Raw genomic sequence first — 15,167 nt, 5'->3', positions numbered from 1 at the left:
AATATACTGTAAGAGATTTAGCTTACAATTGCAGTTTTCGACCATTTCGGACGAGTCAAATTTGACCAAATGTCTAATTTTTTTTATATATTTTTTTATATGCAAATATTTCAAAAATGAGAAAAGCTACAACCTTTAATTATTTATTGTTATATTATACATAAAATTGCGCATATTTTCATATATAAAACTCTATGAAACGCCTAATATGAAACCAAGCAAATATTATGATAATGCCACGCACGCATTTTGGAGATTTGCGGCGGAGAATCCGCGCGTGTAGGAAGGAAAGTTTTTTTTTTAAATTCACCATAAATCTAACTATTGTGCTAGAAACTTAGAATTTGTTTCAAAATGAAGATAAATGACTGAATATTACTAGACTGTAAGAGTTTTACCTTACGATTGCGTTTTTCTACCATTTCAGTAGAGTCAAAGTTGACCAAACGTGGTTTTTTTTTCTATTTATCATGATTAAATGCAAATATTTCAAAAATGATAACAGCTACAACCTTCAATTATTTATTGTTGTATTCTACATGAAATTGCGCACATTTTCATATATAAAACTTTATGTAACGGCTAATTTAAAATGGTGTAAACATTATGGCCAATCGCACGTATGATTTTTTTGAAAGAGTTACCGCGCGGACGTAAGGAAAAAGTTTTTTTCATAAATTCACCATAAATCGAAATATTGTGCTAGAGACTTCCAATTTGTTGCAAAATTAAGGTAAATGATTGACTATTACTAGAATATAATTAAGAGTTTTAAGCTTACAATTGCAATTTTTTTCGACCCATTTCGGTAAGAGTTCAAAAGTTGACCGAAGGTTGAAATTTTGGCACTTATCATTATTTATACGAAAATATTTCAAAACTGATAAAAGCTACAACCATGGGTTGTTTTTAGTTGTATTGTGCATGAAATTGTGCACATTTTCACATATAAAACTTTATGTAACGGCTACTTTAAAATGGTGCAAACATTACAACAATCGCACGTGAGATTTTTTCGGAAGAGTTACCACGCGGACGTAAGTAAAAAGTTTTTTCATAAATTCACCATAAATCGGAATATTGTGCTAGAGACTTCCAATATGTTGCAAAATGAAGGTAAATGATTGAATATTACTAGAATATAAGAGTTTTAGCTTAAATTGCGTTTTTTCGACCATTTTCGGTAGAGTCAAAAGTTGACCGGGAGGTTGAAATTTTGGCACTTATTGTTATGTATATGAAAATATTTCAAAACTGATAAAAGCTACAATCATGAGTATTTTTTTATTGTATTCTACATGAAATTGTGCATATTTTCATATATAATACTTCATGTAACGACTAATTAAAAATGGTGCAAAAATTATGTCAAAGTGACGAAATAATTTTTGAGATGTGTCACTGATACTTTTTAGTGTGATAAGAAAGAAATTCGCGCTTGCATGCCTGCGTAATACTTGTAAACAAAACAACACCTTGATCCGTGAACTCCCAGCATCCCCCAAGGCGTGTGATTCAAAAGTTTTCGGCTGGTAGGCCTATAAGTATTTTTCCGCGAATTTTTAAAAAAACTTTTGTATATTGACGTAAATTACGTCCAGTCGGAACCCAAGAGACAAAAAATGTCGACATAAAATACGTCCATTAGGCATTTAAGGGTTAAAGGACATTTGTAGTTCAATATATGTATATGAATCACGGTAATGTGATATGACGTATAATATGACTACGTGCGGGCAAAAGCACTACCACGCTACCGAGGACGAGATGGGCTTGATGCAGTCTCCAAAACAAAAAATACCTGGGCGCAGCAGGTATTTGAGATGGGAGGCGGCATAAACTCATATCTCTTGCGGTGGCGAGGTTGGCTAAGGCTTCACTGCCAGTCCTGGAATTGAGAGGTCGATGGTTTGCGCCTGTCGGTCAGCAATTCTATTATCACTTAATAAATTCCCCCCTCGGTTAAACATATATGAAAATTCCGGGGTAGAGCGAATTAGATATTAAAGGACATTTGCAGTTTGATATATTTATATATATACATATATATATTATATAATAATCTAGATATATCTACTATCTATATATATATATATATACTATATAATTATATATATATATTATATATTATAATAGCTATATTATTTATCTATTATTATCTATTATCTATATTATATCTTCTAATTATATATTACTTAATATATCTATCTATCTATATAATATATCTATCAAGTTATCTCTCTTAATTATATAATTATTAATTCTCTAATATATATCTCTATCTATATATATACATTATTTATATTAGATATATATATATATAATATATATATAGGTGGTCCCCCATATTCGCGTTCTCTGGATTTGCGGACTCACACATTCGCGGATTTTTCTTTGGAACCTATCTAGAAATTATTCGCGGACGGACTCGCCCATTCGCGGAATTTTCCGACGAAAATAATCACTAATTAGTGTATTTTGATGTTTATTTTCATGACTAAATACATTTTTATGATACAAAAATGATTTACTAATTTTCAAATATTAATTTTGATTAATACTGTATTAGTTTAATATTAAAGTTTAAATGATATCACATAATAAAAATAATAATTCTCTCTCTCTCTCTCTCTCTCTCTCTCTCTCTCTCTCTCTCTCTCTCTCTCTCTCTCTCTCTCTCTCTCTCTCTCTCTATTTTCAAATATTAATATTAATTTATACAGCAATAATATCAATTCATTAAAGAAAATACCATAGTGAATTAGTAAGATTTTAGCTTATAAATTTAAAAAATTATGGAAGAATGAAGGAAATCCCAGGCTTGTTTCTCTAACTCCAGGTACTAAAACTGTCAGATATACGTATCAAGTTAAGTGACCGGAGGGGGAAGGAGCTGTTTTGTTGCTGCCATCAAGTGCTCATGAAATTCCCTCTCTCTCTCTCTCTCTCTCACCCCCCCCTTCTCTCTCTCTCTCTCTCTCTCTCTCTCTCTCTCTCTCTCTCTCTCTCATTTACTGAGACTCGAGATTTTTTATAGTACTTTTACTATTTGTTTTTAATACTTTCAAATAATAATAATAATAATAATAATAATAATACTTTATTAAAAGTAATGGCTACTTCAGCAGCATTACACTTGTAGAGATTCTTCTCTATTTTCCGAATAGCGGCTTTTTCCGTGCTACTTAGACAGGCTAGTAGAGCGCCTATGGAGGTCATGATCAAATACAGAGTCAAAATTGGTGTATATATTTGAATTTTACAGATAAACTATATTTAAATTTTACAGATAAACTATGATACCATAGTTATCAAAGTCATTAATGATATATAATATATATATGTCTCTCTCTCTCTCTCTCTCTCTTCTCTCTCTCTCTCTCTCTCTCTCTCTCTCTCTCATCTCTCTCTCTTTCTTTCTTGAAGCAAGCGAGCTTTCGTCTGGAGCTGCCAGACATCCTTGGGCTGGGAAGCTGAGGGTGGACTGATCTTGGAGCGGCGTCCGTCCTCGTTTATATTTGGAGTTGACAGCAGGGGGTCTGCCTCATGCTGATCTCTGATCTACTATTGGCTGGTGGCGGTAGGTCTTCGTTTTCATTGGTGGCTTGAACCGGGTCTCAAGCCACTTTCCACGCGTTGATGGTTGCGATACGGTAAGTCCTGCAGCCGCCTTGACCTCCTTAGCGGCGCGGTTACGTCGATGGGCGTTTCGCTACGCTGCGGGACGTCACGGCTAACTTGATTATGGTTGGCTGCAGGAGTATCTCGTTCGGGGGCGTTGTCTTCCGTGGAGTTGTCGTGCTCGGTGTTGTCATTGTTGGTGGCAGGTCTTCTCATACTCGTAGGGAGGAGAAATTCTTCCTGCGTCGTATTTAGTGTAGGTTTCACTTGCTGGATGAGAAGCGCCTCCAGCAGGCGTAACCGACGGGCATCAGGGGTCTTCCATATGATCTTCGTGTTTTGGATGATCACATCCCGGGAGATGGCCTCTTGATGTTTGGTGCGTGCGTGATTCTTGATAGCCCTCTTGGCGTGGCATGAGTCTCTTCGACAGGCGCATGGTAGTCATACCAATGTAGGCGCCGCTGCAACCGCGGACTGGGCATGTATACTGGTACACCACATGCATCTGCTTCAGGGGGTCTCGTACCTGTGGAGAGGGGTTACTTTTCATAATAAGGTCGCGCGTCCTCCGATTCTGATAGTAGATAATTAGGTCGATATTTTTGGTGTCGTCGGTCGGGGATACATTTTCAGAAATAATTTTCTTAACTGAGTCCTCTTCTTCACGGTAATGTGAACTCATGAAGGCTTTATAATACAGCTTGATATTATCCGGGGGCCGGGGTTGCGGGCTCTCACTACCGTACCATTTCTCCAGTGCTGTATGGACTTTTCTGCTTATTAATTTATTTGAATACCCGTTATTTACGAGTACTTGGGAGGCTCGGTCGAGTTCCTGATGAGTGTCCTGCCAGGTCGAGCAGTGGGAGAGGGCTCTCCTGACGAAGGCCCTGACGGTCGTGCTTTTGAATCTGGCGGGGCAATCGCTGTCACCATTGAGGCAAAGTCCTAGGACTCTCATGCCACGCCCAAGAGGGGGCTATCAAGAATCACGCACGCACCAAACATCAAGAGGCCATCTCCCGGGATGTGATCATCCAAAACACGAAGATCATCGGGAAGGCCCCTGATGCCCGTCGGTTACGCCTGCTGGAGGCGCTTCTCATCCAGCAAGTGAAACCTACACTAAATACGACGCAGGAAGAATTTCTCCTCCCTACGAGTATGAGAAGACCTGCCTCCAACAATGACACCACCGAGCACGACAACTCCACGGAAGACAACGCCCCCGAACGAGATACTCCTGCAGCCAACCATAATCAAGTTAGCCGTGACGTCCCGCAGTGTAGCGAAACGCCCATCGACGTAACCGCGCCGCTAAGGAGGTCAAGGCGGCTGCAGGACTTACAGTATCGCAACCATCAACACGTGGAAAGTGGCTTGAGACCCGGTTCAAGCCACCAATGAAAACGAAGACCTACCGCCACCAGCCAATAGTAGATCAGAGATCAGCATGAGGCAGACACCCTGCTGTCAACCCCAAATATAAACGAGGATGGACACCGCTCCAAGATCAGTCCACCCTCAGCTTCCCAGCCCGAGGATGTCTGGCAGCTCCAGACGAAAGCTCGCTTGCTTCAAGAAAGAGAGAGAGAGAGAGAGAGACAGACAGACAGACATATATATATATCTATATATATATATATATATATATATATATATATATATATATATATATCTATATCGTTAATGACTTTGATAACTTTGGTATCATAGTTTATCTGTAAAATTCAAATATATACACCAATTTTGACTCTGTATTTGATCAAGACCTCCATAGGCGCTCTACTAGCCTGTCTAAGTAGCACGGAAAAAGCCGCTATTCGGAAAATAGAGAAGAATCTCTACAAGTGTAATGCTGCTGAAGTAGCCATTACTTTTAATAGAGTATGCTTGAGAGAGGGTCTGCTTCCTAAGTACAAAAATAATAATAATAATAATAATAATAACTGTAATTACAAAATTCATATTATGTGATAGTATTTTAAAGTAATACAATACTAATCTATCCATGTCACTTTTAATTAAGGTTAACTCTCTCTCTCTCTCTCTCTCTCTCTTTTGCCACACAAGATAATGTGTCATAGTGGTAACTCCCTCCCTCTCTTTCGCTGGAAGCATTATAAGTATTTTTTGAGAGAACAGAGAGAGATAAACACACACACTCTCTCTCTCTCTCTCTCTCTCTCTCTCTCTCTCTCTCTTTTACCGAGATGAAAGAATTTTTATGGTACTAGTATGTAAAATGTTTATTGGTAATTTCAGTTATTTAATAATAATAATAATAATAATAATAATAATAATAATAATAACTGTAATTACAAAATTCATAATGGTAGTATTTTAAAAAGATGAAAATGACCTTTCCATTTCACTTGTAAGGATAACCCCTCTTTCTTACTGAGATGAGAGAATTTTTTATGGTAGATGCACGTGTTTATTTTATTTTCAAATAATAATAATAATAATAATAGAAGTAGTAATAATACGATAACTAATTTCAAATTAAATTCTTTCCTTCGTCTTTTCCTGTATTAATTTCCCTACCTCAACTCCAGTGACGCTCGGAGCTGGGAAAGTAACAATGCCATACAATGGTCAACGAATTTAATGGTTTTATGTAATCTCTCTCTCTCTCTCTCTCTCTCTCTCTCTCTCTCTCTCTCTCTCTCTCTCTCTCTCTCTCTCTGCTATTGGCTGTTTATATATTTCTAATGGTAAAATGTTTAAGATGACTTTAAAATTATATTAATAATACCAATTCAATGGTATATTTGATGTAGGATAATACTTTTAAGTAGACATTTGGTATTTGTAATTTCACATACAATTGTTCCCTTGTAAAAAGAAAATAGATGTCTCAAATAGTAACAGTATGAAAGAAAACGTGTATGACTGAACACTTATGGGGGACTGAATTATTTTCACATACGTAACTAAGTCATTCAGTACGTATATAGTATGTATTTATGTATAAACATAAAATGTAAGATTTACTTTAAAACAGTATTAATAATATTTCAAAGATTAATATGAACCATAATAGGATAGTTTATGTATATTTGATGAAGGATGGTCTTTTTAGGGATACTTTGGTGTTTGCATGTTCAGGATAGGAGTTTATGAGCATTTTTAGAGGGGGGTTTCAAACATTCGCGAATTCTAACTATTCGCAGGGGGGGTCTGGTACACATCCCCCGCGAATACGGGGGGACCACTGTATATATATATATATATATATATATATATATATATTATATATATATATATATATATATATATATATATATATATATATATATATACAGGCGGTCCCTGGGTTACGACGGGGGTTCCGTTCTTGAGACGTGTCGTAAGCCGGAACATTGTCAAAATCCTAAGAAAACCTTACTTTAATGCTTTGGCTGCATTGAAAACTGTGTAAACTGCATTCTTATGGCATTTTTCATCAAAAAAACCTTCAAATATTGATTATTTTGCATTTTGGTGTCATATTTCATCTCCCAGATGAGCGTTGTAGGCGTCGTAACCCTGGAACATGCGTCGTAACCCTGCAAATAACGTCTATTGACAAAGCGTCGTAACCTCGGAACGTAAGCCGACACCGTCGTAACCCGGGGGACTGCCTGTATATATATAGATATATTATATATATAATATATTTATATATATATATATATATATCTATATATATATACTATTATATAAATATATATATATATATATACACATAACTATATATAATATATACACATATATCATTGTGAAACACTTTTTTCCATTTATATCCTATATTTTCCTTTGTCAAGTGATCTTATATAGTTTTATGGTATAATGTATTCTGGAATATAAGTGCACCTCTTACACGTGTGTTTTTAATAGTTGTGGTTTTATGTTTTTCCAGATGGTGGTTGTATATGACAATGTGCGCAAAGAGAAAGAGTGTCCTGTTAAAGGTTGCAACTTCACCACAACCCACAACAAAGACCTTAATAGACACATTCGCAAGCATACTGGTCAGTAATAAAAGAGTATGGTTGAACTTCTTGGGTAGTTTCATTCTTAAACGTTCAGTAAAAGAAGTGTATAACTTATAATATAGTATGTTGCAAATGTCAATAAAAATTTTTAATTTTTTCTAAAATGCACATATTCTTAAAAGTAACAAGCTGAAGGAAAATTTACATTGTACAGTATAAGTGTACTTTAAATTTCTAGAGACTTAAGTTATGTACTGCAAAGACACCATGATGTTTAGATACATATATATTTGGTTTTAATAAAGTTCTTAAAAAATTTTAGTGTAACAGTCTATTTTCATTATGCAGTGATAAAACCAAAATGCAGGTACATCTTGTTCGGGTACCATAATGTCATTAATGGCCTTGGAAGGTGCAGTTATGATGGGTAACAATTCATGTCAGGTAATGACACTCTGGAAGATTGGTGATGGAGTGAGTTCTTTAGCGATTGATTTGACGGGATTTATTAAAGATTCTTTTGACATTTTTGCTGAAGTACTCTTTATATCAGCAGCAGTAATCAAGTATGTTCAGTACAAGCTCATTCAGTAAGGGTTACTTTGTAATTGGTTACAGTGGATGTATCAGGGTGACACAAGCTTTAGACATGATTGCGATGATGGAGAAATTGGATTTGGCTGGTTCTTGGTAACTTTCGACATCCTTAAAGCATGTCTAAAGCAATAAAAGAAGGCTTAAAATAGCTCTTTTTAGTGTAAGAATATAGATAGCAGTCAGTTTAGTAAAGTCCTTCCATCTTTACAGGGGAAAAACCTTACCGTTGTGATGTTTGTGGTACATGTTTTTCTCGGAGTGATAAATTGAAAGTTCACACTAGAATTCACACTAATGTTAAACCATACTGGTGCCAGCACCCAAACTGCCAGTATCGGTCTATTGACTCAGGTAGCTTGAGAAAACACATGCGGACGCACACCAATGAACGCCCTTACAGGTGAGTTGGTATTCATAATTTTTGTTTATCATATCGTATATGTATTGGCTCTGGGTTACTTTGCATTCTACACTAATATTTGTCTTTGTTTTACCTCTAGGTTTTGTCACTACACAAAGTACATATAATGTTTTAAATAACATATAAAGTAACCACAAAAATATGTAAAACTGTACATGTAATTGAAGATTATTTCATTCATAGGCCTTGTGAACTGAGTTAATTTTGAAAGTTGTGATAGGCCTTATTTCTTGAAATGGCAGCAGTCATAGTTAAGATAAGTGTCATTGGGTTTAATAAAAATGACACTTATTTAAACTATGAATGCTGCCATTTAAAGAAATTGTAGGAATTAGCAGTGCTGGACACTGCCTTTATCTTTAATGATTGCTTATAGAAACAGATTGAGGGGATGGCAACGGGATCACCTCTTGGTCCCACATTTTTCAACATTTTTATGCAGTCCCTGGAGGAAGGCATGTAGGAAAGGTGCCCCTTTGGTTTTTATCCTCTTGTATATAAACATTATGTCGATGACACCTTAACTCTTTTCAAATAAGCTTTTCGTGCTGACCAGTTCCTTTCATACATTAACAAAATACACCCTAATATGAAGTACGTATTCCAGTCCTCCAAACCAGTCTACAGCACAAGACGATCTCGCTACCCTAATTTCCTTAGAGTAGTGAAATATGTGTAATCACACTAAACCTCTTAGAGTACCTAATTTCCTTCACTCTCAAGTCGGGCCCAACCCCTTAACCTTTTAATTTTTTAATTTGTTATGGTTCCTTAATCCCTTTTTGCCTTTAATAATCACAATTCAGATCTGTTGCACTTGCAAGGAACCACAAACATAATAATACTTGGGGCTTACAAAGGATCAAATAAACGATTGCTGAGGGTCAGAGCAGATTGACATGAAGGTGTTAATCATCGTACTAGATATAGGTTGTCCAATCCAGAATTTTACATGTTACTTACCAAGCAATTAACTGTAAGCTTTTCTAACCACAGGAGTCAAAAAATAAAATTTGCGGTGGCGCTGCCATCGCTTGTGTAGATGAACAGGGGCCACCCACTTTCTGGAACGATCAGTACCGATTGACAAACTCCATCATTCTTTTTCTGCTGGCTTTTCTTTTCGGTCTCGTATTTCCACTTTGTACATTGTCTGACTTCGCAACGAGCACCGTATTCGCTTTCTTCACTTCTTTCTTGTTCATCAGTTACTATAGAAACACTACTTTCTTCCTCATTTACCGTGCTCTGGGGAGTGTATGCAGACTCATTACCTGGGTTGTTTCCAACATTGATCACCTTTTCATCGTTGCAACTGTCGTCGCCGTCTCCTGCAGTGATTTCCAGAGGAACGATGTGCTCCAAGGGCCTCAGACATTTTTCTTCCTCAGAGAGGACCTTGACTGATCGTTTGATGTCTCGCTAGTGTGGGTATACAGCAGCAATTCATCCCAAGGGCCAACTACTTCGTTTCCTTAGAATTACTTTCACTAGGACGATATCTCCAACACACAATGGTGGATGATTTCCAACAGGAAAATCGTGTCTTTCTTGTAACGAAGTCAGGTATTTTTTTTCCCACTGGTCAAGGAACATTCTGAGGGTTTCTGTTAACCCTTAAACGCCGAAGCGGTAAAAATCAAAACCTCTCCTGAATGCCGGGGCCAGTTTGGAGTGAGCACGGAAGCCGAAAAAATAATTTTTTCAAAAAATCACAGTACGCTTACTTTTGAAGATTAAGAGTTCATTTTTGGCTCCTTTTTTTGTCATTGCCTGAAGTTTAGTATGCAACCATCAGAAATGATAAAAATTATCATTATCATATATAAATAATGCGATATATGATAGCGCAAAAACGAAATTTCATATATAATTGTATTCAAATCGTGCTGTGCGCAAAACGGTTAAAGGTAACAAGTTACTTTTTTTTTCGTTGTAATGTAAACTAAATTGCAATCTTTTTTGTATATAACACATTGTAAAACGATAAAAGTAACACTGAGAAAATATTATCACAAAATGATGCATGAATTCGTAACGCGCGGACGTAAAAATATATTTTTTTTTTAAATTCACCATAATTCTAAATATTGTTATAGAGACTTCGAATTTATTTCAAGATGAAGTTAAATGATGGAATATTACGATACTGTAAGAGTTTTAGCTTACAATTGCAGTTTTTGACCATTTCGGACGAGTTAAAGTTGACCAAATGTCGAAATTTTTTATAATTTTTTTTTTATATGCAATTATTTCGGAAATTAGAAAAGCTACAACCTTCAAATATTTTTCCTTTTATTCTACATAAAATTGCGCACATTTTCATATATAAAACTCTATGAAATGCCTAATATGAAACGGAGCAAATTTTCCGAGAATGCGATGTACGCAATTCGGAGATTTATGGCGGAGAATCCGCGCGCGAGAGGGAAGGAAAGTTTTTTCATAAATTCACCATAAATCGAAATATTGTGCTAGAGACTTCCAATTTGTTGCAAAATGAAGGTAAATGATTGAATATTACTAAAATATAAGAGTTTTAGCTTACAATTGCATTTTTCAACCATTTCGGTAGAGTCAAAGTTGACCGAACATGGTTTTTTTTTCTATTTATCGTGATTTATATAAAATATTTCGAAAATGAGAAAAGCTACAGCCTTCAATTATTTTTTGTTGTATTCTAAATGAAATTGCACACATTTTCATATATACTTTATGTAACGGCTAATTTAAAATGGTGCAAATCGAAATATTGTGCTAGAGACTTCCAATTTGTTGCAAAATGAAGGTAAATGATAGAATATTACTAAAATATAAGAGTTTTAGCTTACAATTGCGTTTTTCGACCATTTCGGTAGAGTCAAAATTGACTGAAGGTTGAAAATTTGTCACTTATCATTTTTTATATGAAAATATTTCAAAACTGATAAAAGCTACAACCATTGGTTGTTTTTAGTTGTATTGTGCATGAAATTGCACACATTTCCATATATAAAACTTTATGTAACGGCTAATTTTAAAATGGTGCAAACATTACCACAATCGCATGTATGATTTTTTTGAGAAGAGTTACTGCGCAGACGTAAGGAAAAAGTTTTTTCATAAATTCACCATAAATCGAAATGTGCTAGAGACTTCCAATTTGTTGCAAAATTAAGGTAAATAGTTGAATATTACTACAATATAAGCATTTTAGCTTACAATTGCGTTTTTCGACCATTTCGGTAGAGTCAAAGTTGACCGAAGGTTGAAATTTTTGCACTTACCGTAATTTATATGGAAATATTTCAAAACTGATAAAAGCTACAATCATGAGTATTTTTTTGTTGTATTTTAAATGAAATTGCGCACATTTTCATGTATAATACTTCATGTAACGGATAATTTGAAACGGTGCAAAAATTATGTCAGTAACGAAATAATTTTTGAGATGTGTCACTGATACTTTTTAGTGCGATAAGAAAGAAATTTGCGCTTGCGCGCCTGCGTAACGATTGTAAACAAAACAATGCCTTGATCTGTGAACTCCCAGCATCCCCCAAGGCGCGTGATTCAAAAGTTTTTGGCTGGTAGGCCTATAAGTATTTTTCCGCGAATATTTAAAAAAACTTTTTTAAGTCGACGTATGGTACGTCCATTCAGCATACGGGGGACATTTTGACTCGACGTTTAATACGTCCATTCGGCGTTTAAGGGTTAAGCAAAAGTATTCATGCCTGGGTTGCTTGGTCATTAAGGTTTGAAACAAAACAAGTCTTCATGGTTCAAAACTGGAAGCATGAAGTTCACTAGTTTCCTTCGCACCAAGTGAGAGGTAGTCAGTACTTCGTCCTCCCAGGTATCACCTGCATACATGAGAGGCCTGTTATTTACAACTGCTTCTGCCTCCTTCACGAAAGTTTGCATCTGCTCACAGTTGAATACTTTTTTCTTAAGGTATATTCAAGGGTTTATTTCACCACTCCCATTAATCGTTCAAAGCAACCCCCTGGAACTTCCATCGTATACCTCGTTCCCACAGGAACTGCCAAGTTTCTTCCTCGTCGTAGATATCCTGCAAGAAGGTGCTGGTGGCACGGAATGTCTGGTGGTTGTCCCAAGGTTGGGGTCAATTCATTTTTATCAATTCCAAATTCAACGGAAATTGTGAATTTATTAAATCCAATTCAATTCCAAATCATTTTCAAAAACAAATGTTCAATTCCAATTCAGTTCAAATCATGAGGGTTTCAGTTCCAATTCAATTACAGTTCACTTTATGATGATCGATATTACATATGAGGGGCAAAAACTTAAATTTTACTCAACTCAGGTAAGCTACTCTCATCTGTATCAAGTATTAACATTCATCATCTACAAAAAATTATACAACTTTGTAATAAACATAAAGCTCACATTTTCAGTTAACAAAATTTGGCTTCTCAAAATTTGCCGTATCAACTCAGGTATTCCAAACTGTGTCTGTGGTAAAAATATGCTATAACCCAAAAGTTGGCATCTTGCAATAAATAAATTCAATTTGTTTTATAAACAGATTGAAAAGTATAATTCCTGTCAGATTGCCTGAATGAGATAGTGTGTAACAGGTCCATAATATAGTTACCAAACACCATAGTAGCTGACAGGATAGGGCAAGTAAGTCAGGAAAGGCTAGATCTGCACTGTGTGTACAGGACCAGTACGGGTATGACTCAGAACAGTCGAGTTGGAAAACTCAAACAATTTTAATTACACAATAGCCTTTGTGTTGATAATAGCCTTTAATCTGTATGTTCTGTTCTTTATAGCATAATTCTATCTCTATAAAGATATACTATCTATTCATAACACATTCAAGATTTAAAAGTCTAATTCCTCTCAGTTTACCTGAGTGAAATGGTGTGTAACAGGTCCAGCTTATGATTATATGTATAAAGTTGCCAAACACCATAGCAGCTGACAGGATAGGGCAAGTAAGGCTGGACAAGACTTGATCTGTACTGTAGGTACAGGACCAGTATGGGTATAACTCAAAACAGAAGTTAGAAAACTTGGATAATTTTTGTAATAGCCTATAATTTATGATCTGTTCTTTATAGCTTAATTCTATCCCTATAAAGATATATTTATTCATAACATGTCATATTCAAGAATGCAAGGAATAATTCCTGTTATTTAGCCTTTATGAGATAGTGTGCAAAGGTCCAGCTTATAAAACCTACATATAAATGTATTAATCAATTCATATCAATTCACTGCATTTTAGATCAGTTCATGGCAATTCATCTTAATTTTTTTGGCATCAATTCCAGTTAATTTGGTATCAATTCCAATTACTTCAAAATGTCTTTCTTTCAATTCCAATTCAGTTCCAATTCACACAATTTTAGCATCAATTCCATTTCAATTCATAATTGACCCCAAAACTGGTTGTCACTGTGGACACTGCTGGGCATTCCATGAGTCGCAGCGAGTCTCCAGAACATCAAAATGAAGGTAGCAGCATCAAGAGTCGTGCAGTAGTCCAAGTAGACGACTTAGCTGTCCATGCAAGCCCCTAACAGGATTTACCCTATTCCTCCTTCCACCTGGATAGGACTGGTGTGATCCACACCAACGGGTGAAAGGAGCTGATTCTCCTGTAGACAATGGGAAATAGGGGAAGAGGTGGATGTCGGAGAAGTGCTCTGAAGCCCAAATTATATGCTGAACAAGACCCCAATACTCGTTTTGCTATACACCTCAGACCTGGACACCAACATTCCTGTCGAATAACAGAGATTAGTATATTTACTTCACAATGCATACTCGTGAGATGTAGGTGTCTGAGGTACGACTCAACTAAGTGATCCTTATTTACTAATGAGTTTTTAAGCCTATTTCTAGAACACAAAATTCCATGTATCATCACTGGACTTAGTTGACTGACAAAATTGACAGAGGGCAAATAATGCCTTTTCTCCAAGTATACAGGCTTCAAATATGGGTTACAACTATTCTTGGTAAACTTTAAAACATTTTCATCACACCCAACAGAAAATTAAATTCTACCATACTCTCCATTATTTTCCAAAGTTCTGTGGGTGCAGTCATGGCAACTTCCCCCTTCAATTCTCGTAGGGCAGAGACAACCTCTATAGCCTGGCTTTGTGAGGCTTCATTGGGGGCCCTCTGTAGTACGACTTGACCCACACAATTCAGGCACGGCGGTTCTCTGTGCCACAGCTGGTTGCACATTAGCTCCTTCAAACTGCTTCCTCTGCTCAGGATGTCTGCTGGGTTGGTTTTCATAGGTACATATTCTGTCATTCCACAATCCTGTAGGATAGAGTTAACCTCTCCGACCCTGTTAGCAGTGAACATATTCTTATTTTCAGTCTTGGATCCCACCCAGGCCATAGCCACTTTGATATCAATCCAAAAGACTACTGTTCTAATTTCAAGGTTTGGTAATAACCAGCACCCAATAACAATGCAAGCAATTCTAATTTTGGAATAGTTAATTTCATCTGTTTCCTAGGTGTCACTCTCATTTTCCTTGTTAGTAGGTTAGTTTTCCCCACACC

General features: G+C 36.1%; 1 protein-coding gene across 1 annotated transcript in view; it reads left to right on the top strand.

Annotated features, from left to right (window-relative positions):
* LOC135213877 (transcriptional repressor CTCF-like) overlaps positions 1–15,167 on the top strand; it is a 355,646-nt gene that overhangs the window by 92,113 nt on the left and 248,366 nt on the right. The window contains exons 5-6 of the mRNA XM_064247977.1: positions 7,529–7,640; positions 8,412–8,601. Coding sequence (XP_064104047.1) covers positions 7,529–7,640; positions 8,412–8,601 — 302 coding nt within the window. The remainder of the gene's footprint in view (positions 1–7,528; positions 7,641–8,411; positions 8,602–15,167) is intronic.

This window comes from Macrobrachium nipponense, chromosome 43 (genome assembly GCF_015104395.2).
Source record: "Macrobrachium nipponense isolate FS-2020 chromosome 43, ASM1510439v2, whole genome shotgun sequence".
NCBI lineage: Eukaryota > Metazoa > Arthropoda > Malacostraca > Decapoda > Palaemonidae > Macrobrachium > Macrobrachium nipponense.
Note: the sequence above shows the minus strand (reverse complement) of the source record. Positions and strands in the feature narration are given on the sequence as shown.